This window comes from Mangifera indica, unplaced genomic scaffold (assembly GCF_011075055.1).
Source record: "Mangifera indica cultivar Alphonso unplaced genomic scaffold, CATAS_Mindica_2.1 Un_0007, whole genome shotgun sequence".
NCBI classification, from domain to species: domain Eukaryota; kingdom Viridiplantae; phylum Streptophyta; class Magnoliopsida; order Sapindales; family Anacardiaceae; genus Mangifera; species Mangifera indica.
In genome coordinates, this window is record NW_025401099.1 from 241148 (window position 1) to 264286 (window position 23139).

General features: G+C 32.8%; 1 protein-coding gene across 1 annotated transcript in view; it reads left to right on the top strand.

Annotated features, from left to right (window-relative positions):
- The first annotated feature begins 18676 nt into the window (after nucleotides 1-18676).
- The window catches only part of LOC123205484 (ferredoxin-dependent glutamate synthase, chloroplastic), a 34888-nt gene continuing 30425 nt past the window's right edge, over nucleotides 18677-23139 (top strand). Inside the window, exons 1-2 of the mRNA XM_044622441.1 lie at nucleotides 18677-19185; nucleotides 21426-21738. Coding sequence (XP_044478376.1) covers nucleotides 18916-19185; nucleotides 21426-21738 — 583 coding nt within the window. The 5' untranslated portion in view covers nucleotides 18677-18915. The remainder of the gene's footprint in view (nucleotides 19186-21425; nucleotides 21739-23139) is intronic.

Here is a 23139-nt window from a genome sequence, read left to right on the forward strand (position 1 = left end):
GAATTCTACCTGCCTCTCTGATGTTAACCCTAGTAAGTAATCTAAGAACTTTTAGATCATTAGTGTGTTATCCACACTCGAAGTTAATTTTGCCTCAGCTTTACTGCTCATATACACCAAGAATCCAATATTTGTTTAACATCTTCTGGGCCTTAATGCTACTGATCATCATGCTAAGTACTTGGCCTTCACCAAATGTGAACTCATCTTTACTATCCAAGCTGAATCTGACTTTTTTCTTCTTACAATCAATTTCAACCCTATACTTACTAATGAAGTCCATTCCTAAGATCATATCAAAGTTAGGCATCTTAAATAAGATCAGGTTTACTAGCAGCTCTCAACCCTTCAATGTCACCATTTGTCCTAGTAATATAGTATCACTTAGTATCTTATCACTATCCAATATTTCAATGCTAATATGATTAATTATTGTAGGCTCTAACCTAAGTCTCTATACTAATCCTTAAGCTATGAAATTATAGGAAGCACCTAAATCAATTAGAGCATAAATAAAAATAGTATGAAAGAGCAACTAACTCATCACTGTAGTGGGATTGGCCTCTGTCTATGCCTCAGCCATTGTATAGACTCAGGTCTGTCTACCGCCTCTTTGTCATTTAACTAGTACAAGTAAAAGTGTTAGTGCTAGATCAACTCTATTAAAGAATTCTTTGGTGAAGTGTGTCGACTGATTATATTTAAAGCACACTCTCAGTCTTATTCAACATTCTCTAAAATGTTGACAGTTGAACCTATAACATACTAGAAAGTCCTCTTAATGAGGTCTTTTATCTTTGTCTACTATTCTTGGTTCACTCAACTCGAAGGTCCTCTTCGCTCTTTGGTCTTGACTAGGTCCTCTTCGCTCTCTGGTCCTGACTAGGTCCTCGACCAGTAGCATCTCTTTGAATTGATCCATGGTCAGCTCCCTAGTATACATCCTATAAACTTAAACCCCATTCTTTCTCTATTCTATCCAACATGATATCTGCTTTTTGCCCTAATTAATGCCTCAAAATAAGTAGCAGGAGTATGATCTCTCACCAACACCTTTTTAGTTAGGTCAACTTGGAGCCCCTGCACAAACATCTTCATCTACTATAAACCATGCCAATCACTTCGGGGGCATACACAACAAGGGTATTGAAATAGCATAAAAATTTTCGGACTGACATATTTCCTTGTTTAAAATAAAAGAACTCTTAAGTACAAGATCTCCTTATTTTTTTCCTTTTCTTTCTATAAAATCATTCCAAGGCTCAGCAGAATCATAATAAGGCTAAAGGACTTATTCCTACCAAAACTATTCTATTTTCTTAAATTCTCACCTTTTAACTTTGAAAATTATATTTACCCACCTATGAACAGTTAAGTTTGTTAGTTTTAAGGGCAAAATTATCATTTCATATGTAATTTTAAAAATAAACTTAAATTTTATTTCTTTTCCCTACATAAACTCGAAAACCTAACCATTTCTCCCTTAGACTAAGTTTTAAAAAATGACATTTCTCTCCTAGGGTTTAGTTTTAAAACTCTGGTGTTATTTTTGTGTCATTATCGATGGCCTCTCCCTCCTAACACTTTTTCTCCCTTTGATAATCTCTTTCCTCTCACTTGAACCTTGGATCGATGCATTTTAAGAATGAAAAATCAAGAGTTTTGTCTTCTCAACTTCAAATTCATCTGTTAGAGATCTAGGTGAGAGAAAAGAAATCGTTGAAAGGAGAGGAAGAATTAGGACAGATAGGTCACCGATAATAGTGTTAGAGATAACATCAAAGTTTGAAAACTAAACCCTAGAAGGGGAAATGCCATTTTTTAAAACTTAGTTTAAGGGTAAAATGGTTAGTTTTTAGGATTTAAGAGAGAAAATGAGATAAAATTTTAAGGGGTTAGCGTATCGTTAATTTTAATTGCCCATGAGTGGGTACATAAGATTTTCAAAGTTAAATAATAGGAACTTGGAAAAACAGGATAGTTTGGGTGGGAATAAGTCCTTTGGCCCTAACAATACTCACAGTGGTTAAGTCACAGAAGAGATCAACATTGCAAAGACCACCACACTCATGCACCTAAAGTTTTTTTTTTAAACCATTTACATATTTAAGATCCCAAAATCATACTTTGATACAAAAAATGTAACACCCTATCTCTAGATCATTCCCTTAGGGGTAATAATGTGTAGCCAAGTACCATATGTTGATTAAATTAAGAGTGAGTTTAATAAGTACATATTTCAAGCAAATATGTAGTCAAGTTCAACCAACTTAAGATACAAACACACAAGTAATAAATGATAACGTAAAAAGATAAATGACCAATAAATAACCTAAGGCTTAAAGGATATACCACTGGCCAAGGGATTCCCACTACTAATTTCTAGTCAAAAGAGAAAGGATAAAGGAAATAAATGACCAAGAAACAATCCAAGACTTGAAGAAACACCACCGGCCAAAGGATTCCACCACCTAACTCTAGTCAAGAGAGAAAGGATAAAGGAGAAAAAATAATTGACCAAAAACACACCTATGGCTTAAAGGAGAACCATTAGCCAAGGGCAAGTCCACCACCAATCTCTAACCAAAGGAGAAAGGATAAAGGAAACAAACAGGTTGCTCAATGAATAAACATCATGATTTTCACTAACCAAGCTCTTTCTTGCATAGAGATTACTAAGCCTTTATGTAGGCACAAAATACATTAAACTAATACATCTTGGAATTCAAACTAAATATTAATATAATACAACTTTTAAATTCAAAATAAAGCTAAATAGTAGTTTATAGGAAATTCCCAAAGTGGTAAGGGATAAGAAGTCATCCATGGTATCCTTCTTATGGGAAATTCTTGAGTAGCTCACTTGCTTCCTTGGCTTCCACTATTAATTGCTTTATTTAACTTGATTTGAGTTTCCTCATGTTGAAAAACTAATAAAGTTTACATAACAAATCATATGATCAATCTATTGCAAGATTAACTAAAGAATAATCAAATAAACAAGTAACTTAATCGGGCCTAGATTGAGTTGGTGAAACTTGAAGTGTTAGAGCTTCATTATTGATCATGGGCTGAATCTAAATCATCCTCCCCAAGTGGAGGAGGATTTGTCCTTAAATATGGGAGGTTCTCATCTTCTCAATATGGTGACAAGTTTTCCACATTGATGGTTGCTAAGACTCCTCCCAATTCATCTAACAACATACAAGTGAAAGGAAGAAAATAACTCACCCTTAAGTAACCAAGGCTCTGATACCAGTTGATGCAAATCTTATGCATGTATTAATTAATTTCAAGATGAGTTAAAGACTTATAATTTAAACAAAAAAAAAGTTTGATATTTATATTTAACCAAGAAACAACACAAGGCTTAAAGGACACACTATCGACCAAAGGATTCCTCTACCTAAATCTAGTCAAGAGAGAAAGGATAAAAGAGATAAATGACCAAGAAACAACCCAAAGCTTAAGGGAACACCACTGGCCGAGGGATTCCACCACCTAACTTCAGACAAGAGAGAAAGGATAAAAAAGAAAAAAAAATAATTGACCAAAAACACTCCCATGGCTTAAAGGAGAACTATCGACTAAGGGAAAATCTACCACCAATCTTTGGCCAAGGGAGAAAGGATATAGGAAACAAGTTGCTTAATGAACAAATGATGAAGATCAAGGTATTGATCAAATGCAACAAAACAAGTATTCCCAAGATCCTTTACAAGGAATCGGCGGTCTAATGACTAGAGCAAGGACAAAGAAGATGAAAGAGGCTTTACAAGGCTTAATCATGGAGATGCATGACAAAGAGGTTGTTCTAGAAGTTTCCAATGCTACACCAAGGATAATCACTTATCTTTATGTGCAAGACAATGGACAAGGCTTAGAACTTGAAAAATAAAGCTTGAAGTCCATGATATAATTCCAAGCCACATGGCCCAAGCTAAAGAAAGGCTTAAATAAAATGATTAGGTGTTTTGGGTTGTTAGATTTTAAGTTAAGGCTAAATATACATGTAAAAGACTTAACTTCTTAGGTTTATTTGGGCTTGTAGGTTCGCCCATGTCTTGATATATTAGCTAGGGTTTTTACTTTGACTTTTATACATAGGATTATGATGATTACATGCCTATATAAAGGCTCTAACTATGAAAAACGAAAATAGACATATCATTAATAATTTTGAGGTATTTTCAGCAAACTTTGCTTTGTTCCCTTATGTTCTTGGAAGAATACATCATCTTGACTTATCAAAGGAGTGATCAACCTTTGTGGCATCTTAAGATTGGGGTTTTAAAGACTTAGTTTCCTTAAGGTTCTAATCTGATTAATCCTACTTGTTTTCTATCTTTTTTGAGGTGTGCATAACGAACTGATTCAAGGGTTCCTAGGGCAAGTCAGCGGGTTCTTTATCATTTGGTATCAGAGCCTTGGTTCTAGAAATAGGTTTACGTCTCTTTTATCTATCTTTGTTTAGTACTTTTCTTTGTGTCCTATTCGTTCCTTATGTTTCTTTTTGCTTAGTTCTTCTTGTTTGTGTTAATCAGCTTCTTGATCTTGAAGTCGTATTAATTCTATTTGTGTTTGATTTGATTAAATATTAAAAAAATAAAAAAATTAGAATAAGAAAAAGAAAAAGAAGCGAAAAAAAAAAAAAAAGAAGTTATGCTTAAGTTGAGCAATGCATCTTGATTCTTGCCATCTATTGGTACAATTGCACTCTAACTTTAATTCTTTTCAAGGATCAAGAGGATATCTTAAAATTATAAGTTTCATATTCCCATTTGAATTATTCATAAGAAGATCTTTTTTCTTTCTTTTTTTTGGATTTGGTTAGTTGACTAATTCAAAGCAAGCTGTATATTCCTTTTGGTTAGAAATTCTTTTCCTGAATTATATAATAGTTGTCGTACTACATTAATTAGTCATAATCCTCATCAAATAAGGAATTCTTGTGTCTCAATTATTTCAATTTTGTGCTTCATATTCTTCTTAGCCAATTTCGGTTCAATTATGCATATATAAAATTATTTTTGCTTCATTTTGCTCTACTCATTAAGTTCTTGCATTTTAGTGATTTCCTTTACATGTCTTTTGCTTCCTTTTGGAGTTTTCTTATTTTCTTGGCTTCGTTGATTAATTTTTTATTTTATTTACCATTTACCTTAACTAAGTTTTTAAAGTTCTAATTTTGAGACTTGCCACCATTTAACTGATTGTTCCTTATGATTTGTTGATCTTAATTCTTTTAAGAATATAAAGGGGGTTGGCTTAAGTGAAAAAAAAAAAAAAGAGTGGTGAGATCATCATCGAGAATAGAGTGAAACACGAGTGATAACAATCTGATTTGAGTGCAAACACATGAGGGAATGTGTGAAGGATAAATTTCTTTTAATTACTAACATGCTTTGCAGGCTGAAAACATGAGTAGTGAAGGAGAACAACACAATATGAACATGAAGTTTTGGATGAAGGCTATTACTGAGCAATTTAAGCTAATAAATGCAAGGCTAGATGATTTGTAATCACCTAGCAAATCCAAATCTTCTAGGAGATGTGTGATTGAAGAAGAGGAAGAGGAAGAGGAAGAATCAGATTATGAAGAATTAGGCTCAAGAAAAGGCAAGAAGGCTATTTCCAAAAGAGATAGCAATTTGGGCAGCATAAAAATGAAAATTCTAGCATTTCAAGGGAAGAATGATCCCGAGCTTTATTTGGAGTAGGAAAGAAAGGTTGAGCATGTATTCAATTGCCATAATTATTTTGAGGAAAAGAAAGTAAAGCTGGCAGCCATGGAATTCACCAAGTATGCAAATATTTGGTGGGACCAATTAGTGATAAATAGGAGGAGTAATGGTGAGAGGCCAATTCATTCATGAGAAGAGATGAAGTTGGTAATGCGTAAAAGATTTATACCTAGCCACTACTACAGAGACTCGCATAGGAAGTTGCAAGGGCTAGTTCAATGGTCTATGAGTGTAGAGGACTATTTCAAGGAGATAAAGATAACTATTATTAGAGCTAATATAGAGGAAGAACGAGAGGCTATCATGGCAAGGTTTATTGGTGGCTTGAACAAGGAGATTATCGATGTGGTGGATTTGTAATACTATTTAGAGATAGAGGAGTTGTTGCACAAGGCTATCAAGGTAGAGAAACAAATTAAGACCAAAGGGTCCAAATTTGGTTCGACCTTAATTCTATATGGAAGACAACTTGGAAAGACGCCAAATCAGCCTCAAGGCCAAAAGAAGATACAAAGCCAAAGGATTCGATTACTGTTTCTAAAGGTAAAACTGAACCAAATCTTCTTCTAAATCTTGTGATATTAAGTGTTTTAGGTGTCAAAGGCATAGACATATTACATCTCAATGTCCAAATAAAAGATTTATAGTTGTGTTGGAGAATGGTGACATAGAAAGTGTTAGTTCAAGTGATAATGACATGCCACCATTGGAGGATTGTTTTGATGTTGATGTTGAAGAAACCCGTTCATAGAGATATGTTGGTTGTAAGGCATAGACTAAATATTCAGCCTAAGGATAATAATGATGAAGAGTAATGTGAGCACATGTTCAATGCAAGATGCCATGTTAAAGACAAGGTATGTAGCATGATTATTGATAATAGAAGTTATACTAATGTTGCTAATACTTTATTGGTAGATAAGCTCAATCTGGAAACCTTCAAGCATCCTAAGCCGTATAAGTTGTAATGGTTGAATGAGTGTAGAGAAATTAGAGTAACCAAGCAAGTTTTAGTTGCCTTCTCTATCGGCAAGTACAAGGATGAGGCTCTTTGTGATGTGGCACCAATACAAGTTGGTCATATACTTCTTGGTCGACCATAGCAGTTTGATAGAAAGGTTACTTATGATGGCTACAAGAATAGATACTCTTTTGAATTTAATAATCAGATTGTTATATTAACTATTCTAAAACCTTTTAAAGCATATGAGGATCAGATTAAGATAACAAGAGAGTGTAAAATGAGAGAAGAACAAATGAGAGAACAAAAGGAAAAGAAAAAGAAAGAGAGTGAGAGGTCAAAAGAAAAGAAAGGAAGTAAGGTCAAAAGGAAAAATTCAAGTGAAAAAAGTGAGGCTGAGAGAAAAGTTAAAGAGAAAGGTGTGCAAAAATGAGAGAAAAGTAAGAGAGCGAGTGTGTTTGCCAAAAAAAGTGAGGTTAAGAGTGTTATGATCACAAGGCGGCAACTACTTGGTACTTATGTACAAGGATGTTTATTTTCCTACTAATGACCTTAACCTCTATTTGCCTAGTGTAGTTGTTTTATTATTACAGGAGTTTGAAGACTTGTTTCCCCGAAGAGATTCCCTATGGATTACCTCCTTTAAGAGGTATTGAGTACCAAATTGACTTCATACCTAGGGCTATCATACCAAATCGACCTACCTATAGAACTAATCCTGAGGAGACAAAGGAGATACAAAGGCAAGTGGATAAGTTGGTGGAAAAGGGATTTGTCAGAGAAAGTCTTAGCCATGCTCAGTTCCTATCATTCTAGTCCCAAAAAAAGATGGAACATAACGTATGTGTGTGGATTGTCGAGCCATCAATAAGATCACGGTAAAGTATAGACATCATATCCCTAGATTAGATGATATGTTCGATGAGTTTATTTGGGTGAACATGTGAAACACTTGCATGTTGTTTTTAGTATGTTAATAGAGAAACGATTGTATGCTAATCTTAAAAAGTGTACATTTTGCATAGAATCCGTTGTGTTTCTTAGTTATGTTGTTAGTTCGCAAGGTATTAGTGTGGATGAAGAGAAGGTAAATATGATAAGGGACTGGCCTACACTTAAGAATGAGGTAAAAAGTTTTCATGGTTTAGCAAGTTTTTATCAAAGGTTCATTAAGAATTTTAGTTTTATTGTTACACCTTTGAATGAACTTGTTAAAAAGAATGTTATTTTTAAGTGGGAAGATGTGCATGATCAGGCTTTCAATACCTTGAAAGAAAAGCTTACTAATGCACCTTTGTTATATTTACCTAACTTTGATAAAAAATTTTGAGGTAGAATGTGACGCATCTAGAATAGGAATAGGGGTTGTTTTGATGCAAGATTCCAAACCAATTGCTTACTTTAGTGAAAAGCTAAGTAGGGTAGCCTTAAATTATCCCATTTATGACAAGGAACTTTATGCATTGGTAAGAACTCTTCAAACGTGGCAACATTATTTGTGGCCAAGGGAATTCATCATTCATTCTGATCATAAGAGCTTAAAGTTCTTGAAATCCCAAGGTAAGCTTAATAAAAGACATGCTAAGTGGTTGGAGTTCATCAAAACGTTTCCTTATGTGATCAAGTACAAACAAGGAAAGGAAAACGTTGTTGTCGATGCACTGTCTATGAGCTACGCATTACTTACTTTTTTGCAAACTAAGTTACTTGGTTTTGAATTACTTAAGGACTTATATACTAATGATTTTAATTTTGGCCAAGTATGGAATGCATTTGATAAGTATGCGTTTGGTGATTTTTATAGGCATGAAAGATTTCTGTTTAGGAGAAATAAATTATGTGTGCCTATTTGTTCTATTCATGAGTTGCTTGTTAGGGAAACTCACGAGAGTGGATTGATGGGTCACTTTGTTGTGCAAAAAACTCTAGATATATCACATGAGCATTTTTATTGGCCTAATATAAAGCATGATATGCAATCTATTTATGATAAGTGCATTACATCTAAGCAAGCAAAATCTAAGGTCAAACTGCATGGCTTGTATACCCCTTTACCCATACTTAGCCAACCTTGGACTGATATTTCTATGGATTTTGTCTTAGGATTACCGAGGTTTCAAAGTAGTAAGGACAACATATTTGTAGTTGTTGATAGGTTTAGTAAAATGGCTCATTTTATTGCATGTTCTAAAACCAATAATGCAACACATATTGTTGATTTGTTCTTTAAAGAAGTGGTTCGCTTGTATGGTCTGCCAAAAACCATTGTTAGTGACAGAGATGTTAAGTTTTTAAGTTATTTTTAACGTACTTTATAGAATAAATTGAGAACTAAAATCTTATTTTCTACTGTTACACATCCTCAAATGGATGGACAAACTGAAGTAGTTAATAAGACATTTACTACTTTGTTACGTGTTATCATTCAAAAGAACTTAAGGCAATGGGAGAAGTGTTTACCACATGTTGAATTTTCTTATAATAGATATGTTCATTCTACTACTTTATTTTCACCTTTTGAAGTTGTTTATGGCTTTAATCCTTTAACTTCTTTGGATATTTTACCTTTGCCTACTAATAAACATGCTAATATTGATGGTAAGAAAAAGGTAGACTTTGTGAAGGATTTACATGCCAAGGTTTGTGCTAAAATTGAAAGGAAGAATGAGCAAAATGCAATACAAACTAATAAGGTACGTGTGAAGGTTGTCTTTAAACCTGGTGATTGGGTGTGGTGCATATAAGGAAGGAATGTTTTCCACCACAAAGAAAGTCCAAATTGCAGCCTAAAGGAGATAGACCTTTTCAAGTCTTGGAAAGGATTGATGACAATGCCTACAAACTAGATTTGCCAAGCACTTATGGTAATATTAGTACTACTTTTAATGTTACTAACTTATCTTTGTTTGATGTAGTTGATTCGAAGACGAATCTTTTCGAGGAAAGGGGGAATGATGGAGATCAAGGTGTTGATCAAGTGCAACAAAACAAGTATTCCCAAGATCCTTTGTAAGGAATCGGTGGTCCAATGACTAGAACAAAGACAAAGAAGATGAAAGAGGTTTTACAAGGCTTAATCAAGGAGATGCATGACAAAGAGGCTGTTCTAGAAGTTTCCAATGCTACACCAAGGATAATCACTTATCTTTATGTGCAAGACAATGGACAAGGCTTAGAACTTGAAGAATAAAGCTTGGAGTCCATGATATAATTTCAGGCCGCATGGCCCAAGCTAAAGAAAGGCTTAAATAAAATGATTAGGTATTTTGGGTTGTTAGATTTTAAGTTAAGGTTAAATGTACATGTAAAAGACTTAACTTCTTGGGTTTATTTAGGCTTGTAGGTTGGCCCATGTCTTGATCTATTAGTTAGGGTTTTACTTTGACTTTTATGCATAGGATTATGATGATTACAAGCCTATATAAAGGCTACAACTATGAAAAACGAAAATAGGAATATCATTAATAATTTTGAGGTATTTTCAACAAACTTTGCTATGTTCCCTTGTGTTCTTGGAAGAATACATCATCTTGACTTATCAAAGGAGTGATCAACCTTTGTGGAGTCTTAAGATCGGGGTTTTAAGGACTTAGTTTCCTTAAGGTTCTAATCTGATTAATCCAACTTGTTTTCTAGCTTTTTTGAGGTATGCATAACGGATTGATTCAAGGGTTCTTAGGGCAGGTCACCTAGCGGGTTCTTTATCAACAAGCACCATTATTTTCACTAACCAGACTCTTTCTTACATAGAGATTGCTAAGCCTTTATATAGGCACAAAATACATTAAACTAATACATCTTAGAATTCAAACTAAATATTAATCTAACGCAACTTTTAAATTCAAAATAAAGCTAAGCAAATACCTAACTAAAACCATGGTGTCATCCTTGTCTTTGTTGATTTGGGTGATTCTTGAGCACCCACTTGTCTTTTTAGCCTTTACCATTAATTGCTTCATTTGACTTGATTTGAGCTTCCCTATGTTGAACTAGTACGAAACTAATAGGATTTACATAACAAAGCACTTGATTAATCTACTTTAAGATTAACTAAAGTATAATCAAATAAACAAGAAACTTCATTAGGCTTTAATTGAGTTAGTGGAGCTTAAAGTGTTAGAGCTTAATTGTTGATCATAGGCTGAATCCACATCAAGTCATTTATTAGGATGATGTATCACATAAGCCATAAAGATTCTTAAACATGCATACAAAGAAAACAATTTCATGAAATACCTTGGTAACTTTATTAAAATAAAATGATTCTCCAAATATTCCACAAAATACCAAATACCCAACTAAAACCCATGATATAATATGTAAAACAATCTAAAAATAGATTAACTTAATGAATGAATGAAGTGCCTACTATAGTGGTCGAGCTGTTAATGAGTTGATCTGCCAATCTCCTTACCTGTCTCGCCCTCACATTTACCAGTAATCACACAAGAAACGTATAAGTGACAATACACCTAGTAAGCACACAATTAATCAAGTGTTCTTGGAATATCCCTTGATAGCTCAGTTGTCTCTATGTTTACATAATCTAACATCCCAGACACTTGTCAAGTGGGCATCTTAGACGTTTCTTGTCGTTGTATCATCTAGCATCCCAAACTCTTGTTAAGTGTTCATCCTATATTTCTTTTACCATCAAGAACTCATTGGTCGTAATACTCCCAAGTATAACGTCCTAAACACCTCTTATAACCCATATACCAATGAATCGGACATCTTGAATGCCTCTTATAGTTTGTATATCCTTGCAATGGATGTCTTTGATGCCTGTTTTTCTTAACCTAATTGGAATGGATGTCTTGGATGTATCTTACATGCTTTAACCATGCACATAGGGTAAAACATCATTTCCTAAGCCCTCGGTGCCCGTGACAACCTTTGGTGAGGCATAGTCGTTCCTTGATGGGCACGAGCACACTTTTTATGATGGGAACAATCATTCCAAATAGTGGAACGATCGTTCCACCTATTGTGAGGGACAACTGCTCTAGATTAGGGAATAGTCATAGATTAGGGAATAGTCATTCCTCTTTTGACCTAAGCTACGCATGCCTTAATACAACCACCTCGTGTAATACTAAACTACTTTGCCCAAATTAGTGTAGGATGGTCGTCCCACTCTTACTGGAACGGGTATCCCCTGCCATTTCAACTTGTGAAACCGCATTGTTGCCATCAGTGATTTAACAACCTAATTACCCAAAATCATTTTAAGACTCCCTTAAATACTCCTTTTTAGCAAGACCACTCCAAAGACACCTATAAACACCATGATCACTGCAATTTGTAGCAAAAAATAAGGCAAATAATGCATATATGTGTACTCTTGAAAACCATCAAAGCCTAGTTCCTTTAAATACAGATTAATGCATAATAGGAATAAAACATGGCATCAAATATGTGAAAATAAGAAAGATTCGCCTATCTCTCCTCCGACGATAACTCTTTTTGTGAAAAGTAAGTGTAGGGTTAGAATGCGTAACTCTAAACACAACACTATAAGGAGTTTTATAACCACTGAAAAACATGTCTGGGATGATCGTCCCTTTGAGTGGGACAGGTGTTCCCAAGATTCACACTACGAAAATCATGCGAGTATGATTGAAATTTTTAGCTCATAGGGATAAGCATCCCACAAACAGGGATAGGTGTCCCATAGGTTTGACTTTTTTGTTGCTTTGAAAATTCAACGCAGTCAAACCTTTTAAAAGACTTAGGTCATGCCAAATGACTAAATTACCCCTGAATGTACTTAAGGTTGCTACATTTAGTAACACCTATTTTTTTTTTTAAAATTTAGTAACACCTATTCTTTCATTTACTAAATTGTGTTACTACTTTCATTATTTTAACCAAATCAATTTCTTCATTAATGGCTTTAACATTATCATATTACAATAATTATGCTATTTATAAAAAGAAAAAATAAATTTCTTTAATTAGCCATTTAGTTAAAAATTTTCTAATGTTATATTCATTTTATTTATAACAAAATTTTAATTTTTTCTCTAATGTTATTTATAATAGAATGGCACATTTAGACATTCTTTCCATTACAATGATTATAATTTATGTTGTGAATGTATTTGTATAACTAAAGTTTGAGAAAACAAATGTACAATATAAATATAATATTTTTCTTTAAGCTTATGAAACATAAGACCTAAAATTTTATCAAAAGAAGGTGTTTATACAAAATGTAGGAAGGAGACAAGTGGGAAATCTAAATTTAATGCACCACCCATATTACTTAATGGGGTAGGAAATCTAAACTTACGCAAAACTCCGTAGATTACATAACTTACAGATGATTACATTGTCTTTGCTAAGAAAAAACTTAATGTGATGAAAAACCCAAGTAGAGAAATGTAGCCATTTAATGTCCTACAAAGTGAGGTTAGACATGCTTAAGTTTTCTCATTAAAAACCTTACTAGAAAAATCCAATGGGACAAAATCAAGTGAAGGAAAAAAGATTACAATGCATATTTTGTCCAATATGTAATACATTTAAAAATTTTGCTTCCTTGATGAATGCTTCTCATCTTTGTAGTAAGATGATATAAATTAATTTGGTTTCTTGTTGAACTGTTGCATATTGATTTTATACATTAACTTTTCAAATTTTGATGTAGGTAGTGTCTTTGTAAATAAGTTTGTAAGGTTATCATTAGATTGTAATTGTTTAATATCAATCTTTCAACTTTTGTTGGAGCTTATAAGTGTAAAAGAACTCAGTAAAATATATTTAATTTTGTCTCATTTGATGTATCTACCTCTAATTTGAACAATACAGACTGTATTATCTTCATATAATATAAAAGGAATGTCTGTTATAGAAGGAAAACTACATATATCTCAAATATGATAGATGACAAACCGTAACAAGATGCATTGTTGGCTTGCTTCATGGAAGGCTAGAATTTCTCAATGATTTAAAGATATTGCAGCCAAATTTGTTTGGTGGAACTCTATGACATTGATGTGTCATTATAAGTAAAGACATATCTCGTCTATCAGTAGACCTTATAAGGGTTAAAAAGATTACCAACATATATATATATCTAAGTAAACTAGGATTTTTAGGGGATTTAAAAAAATAAAATAATCTTACATCTCTAGTTTCACATAGGTTATGAAGTATATGTTTGATTCCATTTTAGTGTCAATGGGTTGGTATAGAGCTAAATCAGGCTAATATATTTATTGTGAAAGATATATATGATCTAGTGCCTTGGACCAAACATAATAGAACACTAATGACATTAAAATATGGTACTTCAGAATCAGGTACATTTTCATCTTTTTCTTTAGGATGAATTAGTTCCATTTTCGAATTAAGAGACTAAATAACAATTGGGGTGATTAAAGGATACATCTTATCCATATTAAAACGTTTTAGTAATTTTTCAAAATGCGTTAATTAATGGATAAGTATTCCATTTAAATTGTGCTCGATTTGCAGGCCGCGACAATATTTTGTTTTCCCCAATTTCTTCATCTCAAATTCTTTTTTCAAGTATTCAACAGTTTTTAAGAGCTCTTTAGGAGTCCTAATTAAATTTGTATCATAGACATATACTGCTAAAATAAAAATCCCAATTCTAACCTTTTTATAAAGACATATGGTCATATAAGGTCATTCACATAACCTTTTTTTTATAAGTATTCACTAAGACAGTTGTACCACATTCTTTTGAATTATTTCAATTTGTGTAATGATCTTTATAACTTTGTTGAGTTCATGCCCTTGGATTAATCCTTTTTCTTTGGACAAGGTAGGCGATGAAAGGCCCTATATATACATCCCTTTCTCTTGTACATTTTGTACACACCTTCTTTATCTATTAAAATTTCAGGTAGCTTTCATTTGTGAAATTCTACCTCTACTCTTCTATTTCATAAGCTTAAAGAAACTCATCATATTTATATTTTACATTTATTTTTCCAAACTTTAGTTATACAAATAAATTCACAACACGTTATCTATAACACCTAAATGTACGTCTTAAGGGCACAATAGTCATTTTATATGTTTACGAATGATGTCAAGTGAATTTAAAGTTAACATTTGTATTATAGGGGACACATGTGTATGAGAAGGTCATGTCTATGTGTCGTTGCCATGTCAGCCAAATAAGGTGTTTTCCATGTGAATTTAAATTAAGTGATACGTGACCATGTATATTTGATACACGCCCATGTATGACGTTACACGAATTTAGTTTTAAAAAGACATATAAAATGTGTTTTAAGGATTCCAATCCCTATCCAAATGCACACATATTTCCTTGTGAGACAGTAGGAATTAGAGTTTGACCTATCGACTACATTGTGGTAGCTCCGGTAACCAAGTTTTGGTGGTATGGTGATCAAGAGAGTAGAGAGAAAGAGGTATGTCAATCAACCCCCAAGTCTGCATTTTCACTAAGGTAAGTAAGACATGCTTTTCGTCATCATTTTTATTAAGGTGATTCTAATTATTATATTATCATATGAGGATGTTTGTTAGTGAAAACAAAACGTGATGATCGTGTATGGGTATTGATCATGTTTGTGTAAGTGTATGAATATTGATTGTTGTATGTTATTACCATTGACTGAGATAATGGGAGTAAATCATAGTCTGATTTGTTGATTAATACCTATAGGTATATACTAAAGGATCATTGATTAGGAAACTAAATGCTTATGAGTATGAATAGTTCACCATAGTTCAATATTAGGCCTTGTTTGGTTGATTGATGAACTTTGGATTTATGTGAAACATGATGAAAACATTTGATTACCATGTTGATTGGATCAAAAGTTGTGTTTAAGGAGACCTTATTATTGTTAGATACCCTTAAAAATGGTTGAGAAGGACTACAAATGCGTACATACCATGTTATGATGTGAATTAGGTTGATTATGTTGTCTTGGTTTCAATGGTATGGGACATGCCTATGTACACAAAACCTATAAATCGGAATAGGTTTCTTTAGTGTTTCAACAATCATTGGATGCCATTTATTGATGAGAGTCAACTAAAACATGTGGCCTACCCATGTATAGTTTTAACACTGCTATGTATAGGGTGAAATTGGTAGAATGCCCCTGAGAAGTAGTGTGGACGACAACGGTCATTTTATACTTTTGTAGCACAATTGTGTGTGGGGTGAAATGACTGTGTGATGGTTGCAAGACGAGAGGCAATAAAAAGATATAGAGTTGTGAGGGCATTATGTCATTTTACATTTCTATCAGTTTTTATACTTTTGTTGATTTTTATATATTTGGCTACACATATTATGAATTTTATATTATGTTTTACGTTTGAGACATATTTTGTATGCTTTAACACGTGTTTTAATAAGAGTATTTTCGTAATTTTCAATAATAAATAAATAAGTGTTTATTTAAAGATTTTATTAGTTTTATTATGTGTTTTGTAAAATAGAATAATTTTTCTGGAAAATGATTATTTTTACAGCACACACAACCAACACAAAAACAAATTTGATTTTCTTGTTGTCACTATTCACCTTTAATAATTGCTAATACTTTAAGTAGTAGAGATTTACTTGTAGAAAAAAGAAAAACATACATTAAAATAATTGTTAAATACATATTTATTTCACTCTAAATTAAAGTTAAATTAAGAGTTGGAGGTTAAGTTGCAAATAGAGTTACACGAAGAGGGAAATAGTTAGTAAAGTGGAATGTGATTTGAAAATTGAAAATACCAAATAAAAAAAAATGTTGTGAGATGAGAGTTGACTTTGTGACTTGCTTTAGGGAAATTGAAATTTTTAGTCTTATATTAATCCATGTATACATATATGTCACTCATTTCAAAACTTAAGCAAATATACCATAACAATAATCTACTTTCCTAAAATACCCTTCTTGAAATGACTCATGCAAAAATTCTCTCTTTTTCTCTATAACTTTTTCTCTCTTCTTCCTCAGCTTTCAAATGAAGAAAGAATCCTTGCAGCATGAAAAAAAATAAATTATTAATGGAAGAAGACACGTGATTGAACAATAAAACCCGTGAAAAAACCATTATAAAATATTCAATTTGGACACAAGAGAGGGAGAGATGAAAATTTAATTTTATTGTGATTTCATATTGTTAGATTGTTTAATGTTATTATTTCATATTGTTTTTATTATTTAAAGTTGTTATAATATTGTTTGATGTTATAGTGATGGTTATAAAATACCAAAATGCAAGCTAGGAAAAATTCCAAACGAAGAGGGGGTTGGTGTTAACGCTAAGGGTCGCCAACCTTTAGTGTTAACGTCAACCATTGGCGTTTCCGCCAATCCTTGGTGTTAACACCAACCCCCCGGACCCCAGTGAATTTATTTATTTTTTTCTGTTTTCTTCCATTGCACTCAATTCCTATATTTTTTTATGCTTGCGCATTCTAATCTGGTGCTCGTGTGTGTATTGTTTTCTTTGTCTTGACAGAGAGTTACATAAAAAATTACAAAATTACTACTGTCATTTTCTTCTGTTTTTTATTGCATTAATTTAAATTTGCACCAAATTTCAAATTAATCCAATCAAATCAAATTAATTTAATTTCGAACTAACTTAAAATTTAATTAAAAAAATTTTAAAAAGGGTGGGCGTTCAGACTTTTTAAACAAAAAAAAATTTAAAGAAATTAAAAAAAAATTTAAAAAGGGTTGGCGTTGGCGCACACCAACCCTTTTGCATATAAAAAGGGTTGGCGTGGCGTGACGCCAACCCTTGGTGCCAATTTCCATATAAAAAGGGTTGGCGTCCCCAACTCTTTTTATTTACAATAAGAGTTGACGTTTTTTCCAGTAACTTTTGTTTTTAGTGACGCCAACCTTTGTTTTTAATAATTAGTAATTTTTTTTCTAATTAAACGTCAGTCTTTCATTTCTTCTAATTAAAACCTTACTAAATGATCTTTTTTGATCATCCTAATAGCTAGAGTCTAATTTAAGGTATGAAGTAGATGTGGTCGAGTTTTAGTAGGTTGCTCTTTTTGTTTTATATCTTTACTTCGAAGAATTCTTAATCTGAAATCCATTTCACTTTTCACTTTTTTCCTTCTTTATTTTGTTTTTAAAGCACTGACTCCATTCTAAAGCACTTGTTCTATTTTTTAGAGTACAGTTCCAAAGTTGCAAAGAAAAAGAAAGAGGATCTCTCTACATAGGTCCTCATTTGAAAGCTAAGGAAGAAGAGAGAAAAAGTTACAAAGAAAAAGAGAGAATCTCTGCATGGAAAAACAGATTACTATTATGGTATATTTGTTTAAATTTTGAAATAAGTGATATATATATGTATACACAGATTAAAATAAGACTAAAAATTTTAATTTTCCTAAAATAAAATAATATAAATAGTATAATGACAACATAAGACTTTTCTTACATTGCAATCAAAATCCTTTACATTTTTTTTTTCTAAACTTTTTAATTACCAGGTTGAAACTTTAAACTTCAACAATTTTTTTTTTAATTTTCCCGAATGAACCTGTAGGTATCCACAAGTTTACCTGGCCCACCTATAAAAAACAATATTATAAGGTTATAAGTTCAAAAATCTATAACCCATACCCAGTTTATAGATGGATATCCGCAAATAATATAAGTCACCCGTTAGTTTTACTAGGTCTACTTATGGTTTTTTTTTTTTTATTTATGAATTTTTTAATCATTTATCCTTGCAGAATTAGCTTTTCTTGCTGGCCTACGAAATTAATCCAACGACAAAATCAACGATGAGATACATTCATAGAGGGATACATTGATGGATGTTGATATCGTATATTGTAGATTAGGGAGTATTGAATTTGCATGAGAGGATGACGGCGTTTCAGAATTGGACTGGCTTTGGTAGGTTGTGTATAAGACAAACGTAGTGACTGGAGACTTTCCAGTTTCTGCTTTAGTGACCGATTGCATTACCTCAGCCAAAATTAATAATAATAATAAAAAAATTAGCGAAGACGTGAGTGGTGGTAGTGATGGTAGAGGGGAGAAAATGAAACAAGAGAAGAGAAGAGGCGCGGGTGGCTGAGGTTTTGTGTTGGCGCTACCGGTCCTTTCCGCCCTTCCCATTTTATCTTCTTTCAAATCCACATTTTCTTTCATCCTCACATCTTTCCTTCTTCTTTCCTTTCTCCCTAAATTCACAATCTCTTCTCTTTCTCCTTCTCTTCTAATGGCTTCTTTACAATCTTCATTTTCTCCCATTCCTCATCTCACCACTAATATAAAACAAAAGCCTACCTCTCTCCTTTCCTCCAGCGGAAACCCTTTTTTTGTTGATTTCGTGGGATTGTATTGTAAATCTAAGAGAGTCAGACGAAGAATAGGTGTTTCCTCTAAACAAACTATAATTTCTCCAACCAACTCCTCAGTTGTTAAAGCTGTGCTCGATCTTCAACGTCATCGTTTTCACCAATCATTTCCTCCTCAACAAATCCAGCAGGTCTTTTTTCTTTTCTTTCTTTTTATTTATTTGATTTTGTAGTCTTTGACTTTTGTAATTTCGTTCCTTCTCCGTCACAGTTATGGCGATTTCGTTACTATTTAATTTTTCCTTTTTTGAAAGTCAAATTTGTTTTTTTGATTTTTGCTTTAGTTGTGACATTTTTTTATTTTTCGAAAACACTAAGCCACTGTTTTGTTAACGTTCTTTTCATTTTAAAAGATGGCTTGATGGCTCATGTAGTAAAGAAGTAGGCTAATGAAGGAGATCAAATTCAAGTAATTTTAGCTATTAGCGGCAAACAAGGTTTCAGTTCAAATAAGATTACGTTTCTTTTTTTTTTTCAATTTATGTCTACTCCTTTTTTCCTTGAAGTGGCAGTCAGAATTCTTGACTAGTAAATTAATTATAAATTATCAGAAGACAACTTAGTGTAATTTATCGTATAAATTAATTATAAATTCTCTTCCTGTTTGAAAAGAAAAAAAGCATATGAAGATAACCATAGGCTGATTGAAACGAGGGAATTGAGAATTAACATTCTAAACACAAAATGAAAACAGTTAATTGTTTGATTTGTATGTTAATGGAATGAAGAATCTAGGAACAAACTGTTTTTTGTAAGTCACTTTGGGTAGTTGGTTCATTGTTCTTTTTGGTGTTTTGTGGATCAAAGGAAATAAAAGGAAGTTCAAAGTTAGAATGATTGGTTTTAGAACTAGAAGCTAATAAATATATTATCAATGACTTGCATTTTATGCTTTTTTGTTTCTTTCTTTTTGGGTGTGAGGTGGCTTCTTTTGTATTTGTTTTGTTTACATGAGTTATGTCCCTTGCTACACTGTAGATTTGCTACCCAACAAATTCACTGTAGAAATTGTCATCCAAGGTCTTGCCATTTTTGCCCATTGTAAATCATATTTTGAATCCTTGCACTCTCTCTTCGTTGTATTTTAAAAATGGCTATGGGTATGTAACCTTAATTCAAAAATTTATTTTATAAAAAGTAGATTAGAAATTTGTTCTTTCATAGTATAATTTTTCTAGTGGATAATGTTTCACTAGCTTTGATTGATTGACCTTTTATCAAATTTTTTATCTAGAATTAAATCAGATAATTTGAGAAATAATGGTCCATTTCCTTTCATCAGTGTTGATTGATTGACCTTTAATAATTTTTCTTTCTGTATGGGTTATTGAGAAGCATTGCATTTTTCTTTATTCAGAAGGATTTGGAAGTAGGGGTGGCCTGGTTTTCTTTTCCTGAACTCTTGGTTGCACTAACTGCATTATTATTTTTTTAATTAATACAATTTATTAATTTTTCTATTTAAAAAAAATGATGTAATTGGTAAAAGATGGTTGAAGAAGAAAACATTTTGTTGTGTAATGGTGTTATATTTGTTGCAGAGAAGATTAGGTGGAATTCTGGTTGTTATTTGCCACAGTAGCTAACTCCAAGGACATCTTACTATTTAATTTTTCCTTTTTTGAAAGTCAAATTTGTTTTTTTGATTTTTGCTTTAGATGTGTTGGCAAGTTGTACATAGGATTTATGTGGGATGAGAATTTACATTGCTATTATGTGTTGTTTGTTTGGAGGAGAGAAAAGAAGATAGCATTTGAAGGTTTGAAACAAATTTATATAAATATTTCTTTAGGACATGATTTTCTTGGATGCTATTTACTCCTTTATATTCTTGGATCATGAATATCATTGAATTTTTCTATTATTGGCTTTGACTGTATTGTCTTTTTCTTGCGTTGGGCTTTTATCTGTGTTTCTCTTTAAACAATTTTTGCAACTGCTGTTGTTCCTCTACATTTTTGACATAATTCTAGGTACATTGTTACTTATCAGATCTGAAAGATAAAAAAGTTGCCTACAAGAATCTCTGATGTTTTGCACTTAAAGTTGAACTAATCTTAACTAATGTATGCCAATGTGAAGCTTGATAGCTGATCTATGCTGTTACTTGTGGTTTTTTGCGAATTAATCCTTGACAAATCTTTTTAGTTGATGTAACATTGTGACCTGTTCTGCTGGGTGACAGTTCCGTATTTTTGTTTTTGCAATAAAAAAAATCTTGTAGTCTCAATTGCATATCATTGGCATCCCCTTTCTCCCATCTGCGTTGGAACTATGACATCTTGTCATTTAAATTCATTATCAGTGAATTTATTATAAATGTGAAATGATTTATAGAATGGTCTTTTCATTTGAATTTAATGCTTAGCAGGTTGCTAACTTGGAGGATATAATTTCTGAAAGAGGAGCATGTGGAGTTGGATTCATTGCCAATTTGGAAAATAAAGCATCTCATGAAATTGTTAAGGATGCTCTTTCAGCTCTTGGCTGCATGGAACATCGTGGTGGCTGTGGAGCAGATAATGATTCTGGTGATGGTTCAGGATTGATGACTTCAATTCCATGGGATCTGTTTAATAATTGGGCTGAAGAGCAAGGGATTGCTTCCTTTGATAGGTTGCACACTGGTGTTGGAATGGTTTTTCTCCCCAGAGGTGATGAACTTGTGAAAAAAGCCAAAGAAGGTGATTACTCATGGTTCTTTCTTTCAATTCATTTCAACATTGTTGCTTTGCATTTGCGATGATTAGAGAATGCATGTGTGAAGGGTTATTTGACTCCTCAATTTGTATTATTATCAAGTTTTACTTGATGGTTTATATATTCTGGTTGACATGAGCTTATTTTGATATGTGCATTTTCTATTAACCTAGTTTATGCATGGTTTATTATTTATAGGATGTTAGCATAAGTATCATAATGACATTGGTTTAAAGTTGATTTAAATATCCAGTGTTTGGTACCTTTTGCATGATAAGCAAGCAGTAGTTCTAAGATTGATGAAATGTTAAGCAACTATTGGTGTCAGAAGTTGCAACCTGTGGAGGCACAGTTTAAGTAAGGGGTAATCTTGTATAGGTAATTTTCATTTGTTTGTGTCAAGATAATCAATGTTGCTCCAGAGCTGACCTTAGTGTCAGAATTCCGAAGATCTGGCTCTATCAATTTACCTTGGGGTTGAAATTCTGACAAAGTTGAATGGGGGTTGAAGCAAAGAGATGTAGGACCTAAAGGTCATAGTCCCTTGATGGAGAAACTAATGAAATATTGTATTCCATGAGTGAAAGATGATACATAATTAGGTAAAGCTTTATGTAGGTCATAGATTTCTGTGAGAGATAAACTTGAATCTGGGTGTTGGCTAACGCATATTCTTAAGAGCAAGTGCAAAATGAGATCTATAGGAGAAGTAGAATTCTACAAAAAAGTGTTTACTTGGTTCAGTTTTTGTGTCTTTAACAGGTTGTCTTATTTTTTAATATAGCTTGAGTAATTTTAGATCCTGTTCACCAGATTTAGTTTCTAAATTAATGTTGTGGCTTATGTGTGATTAATTCAGTCACTGCATTAGATTTGGGTTCAAATTGGTTAATCAACATCATTGGTGAGTTGTGGAAGGACTTGGGAAATCCTACTTCTGTCCTCACTCTAAAATCATCTCTTGAAGCTAGGTAAAAGAAGTATAGATGATGTTTAAGGAATGTGTGATGCGAACCTTAGGAGAACTACACCTCAAAAACTAGTTATTGAGATGGGAGAGCCCAAGACTATATAAACCTCACACTAGTTGTCCATACTTTCCAATGTAGGATCCAAGTTCTATACCTTACACTTGAAATCTTAACATTCCACCATGCTTCGCAGTCCCAACATCCATTCAAGTTGGCTATACGCTAGCTCCCTACTAGCCTTAGGTTAACAGTGCAATATCGATATCATCACCTACGTTGCACGATTGCGACCAAGAGATGTGATGGAGACTCTGATATCAAATGATACAAACCTGGAGAAAATCACACTTTAAAAGTTAGCTATTGAGATAGGAGAGCACAAGACCATATAAACCCTATACTAGTTACCCATAC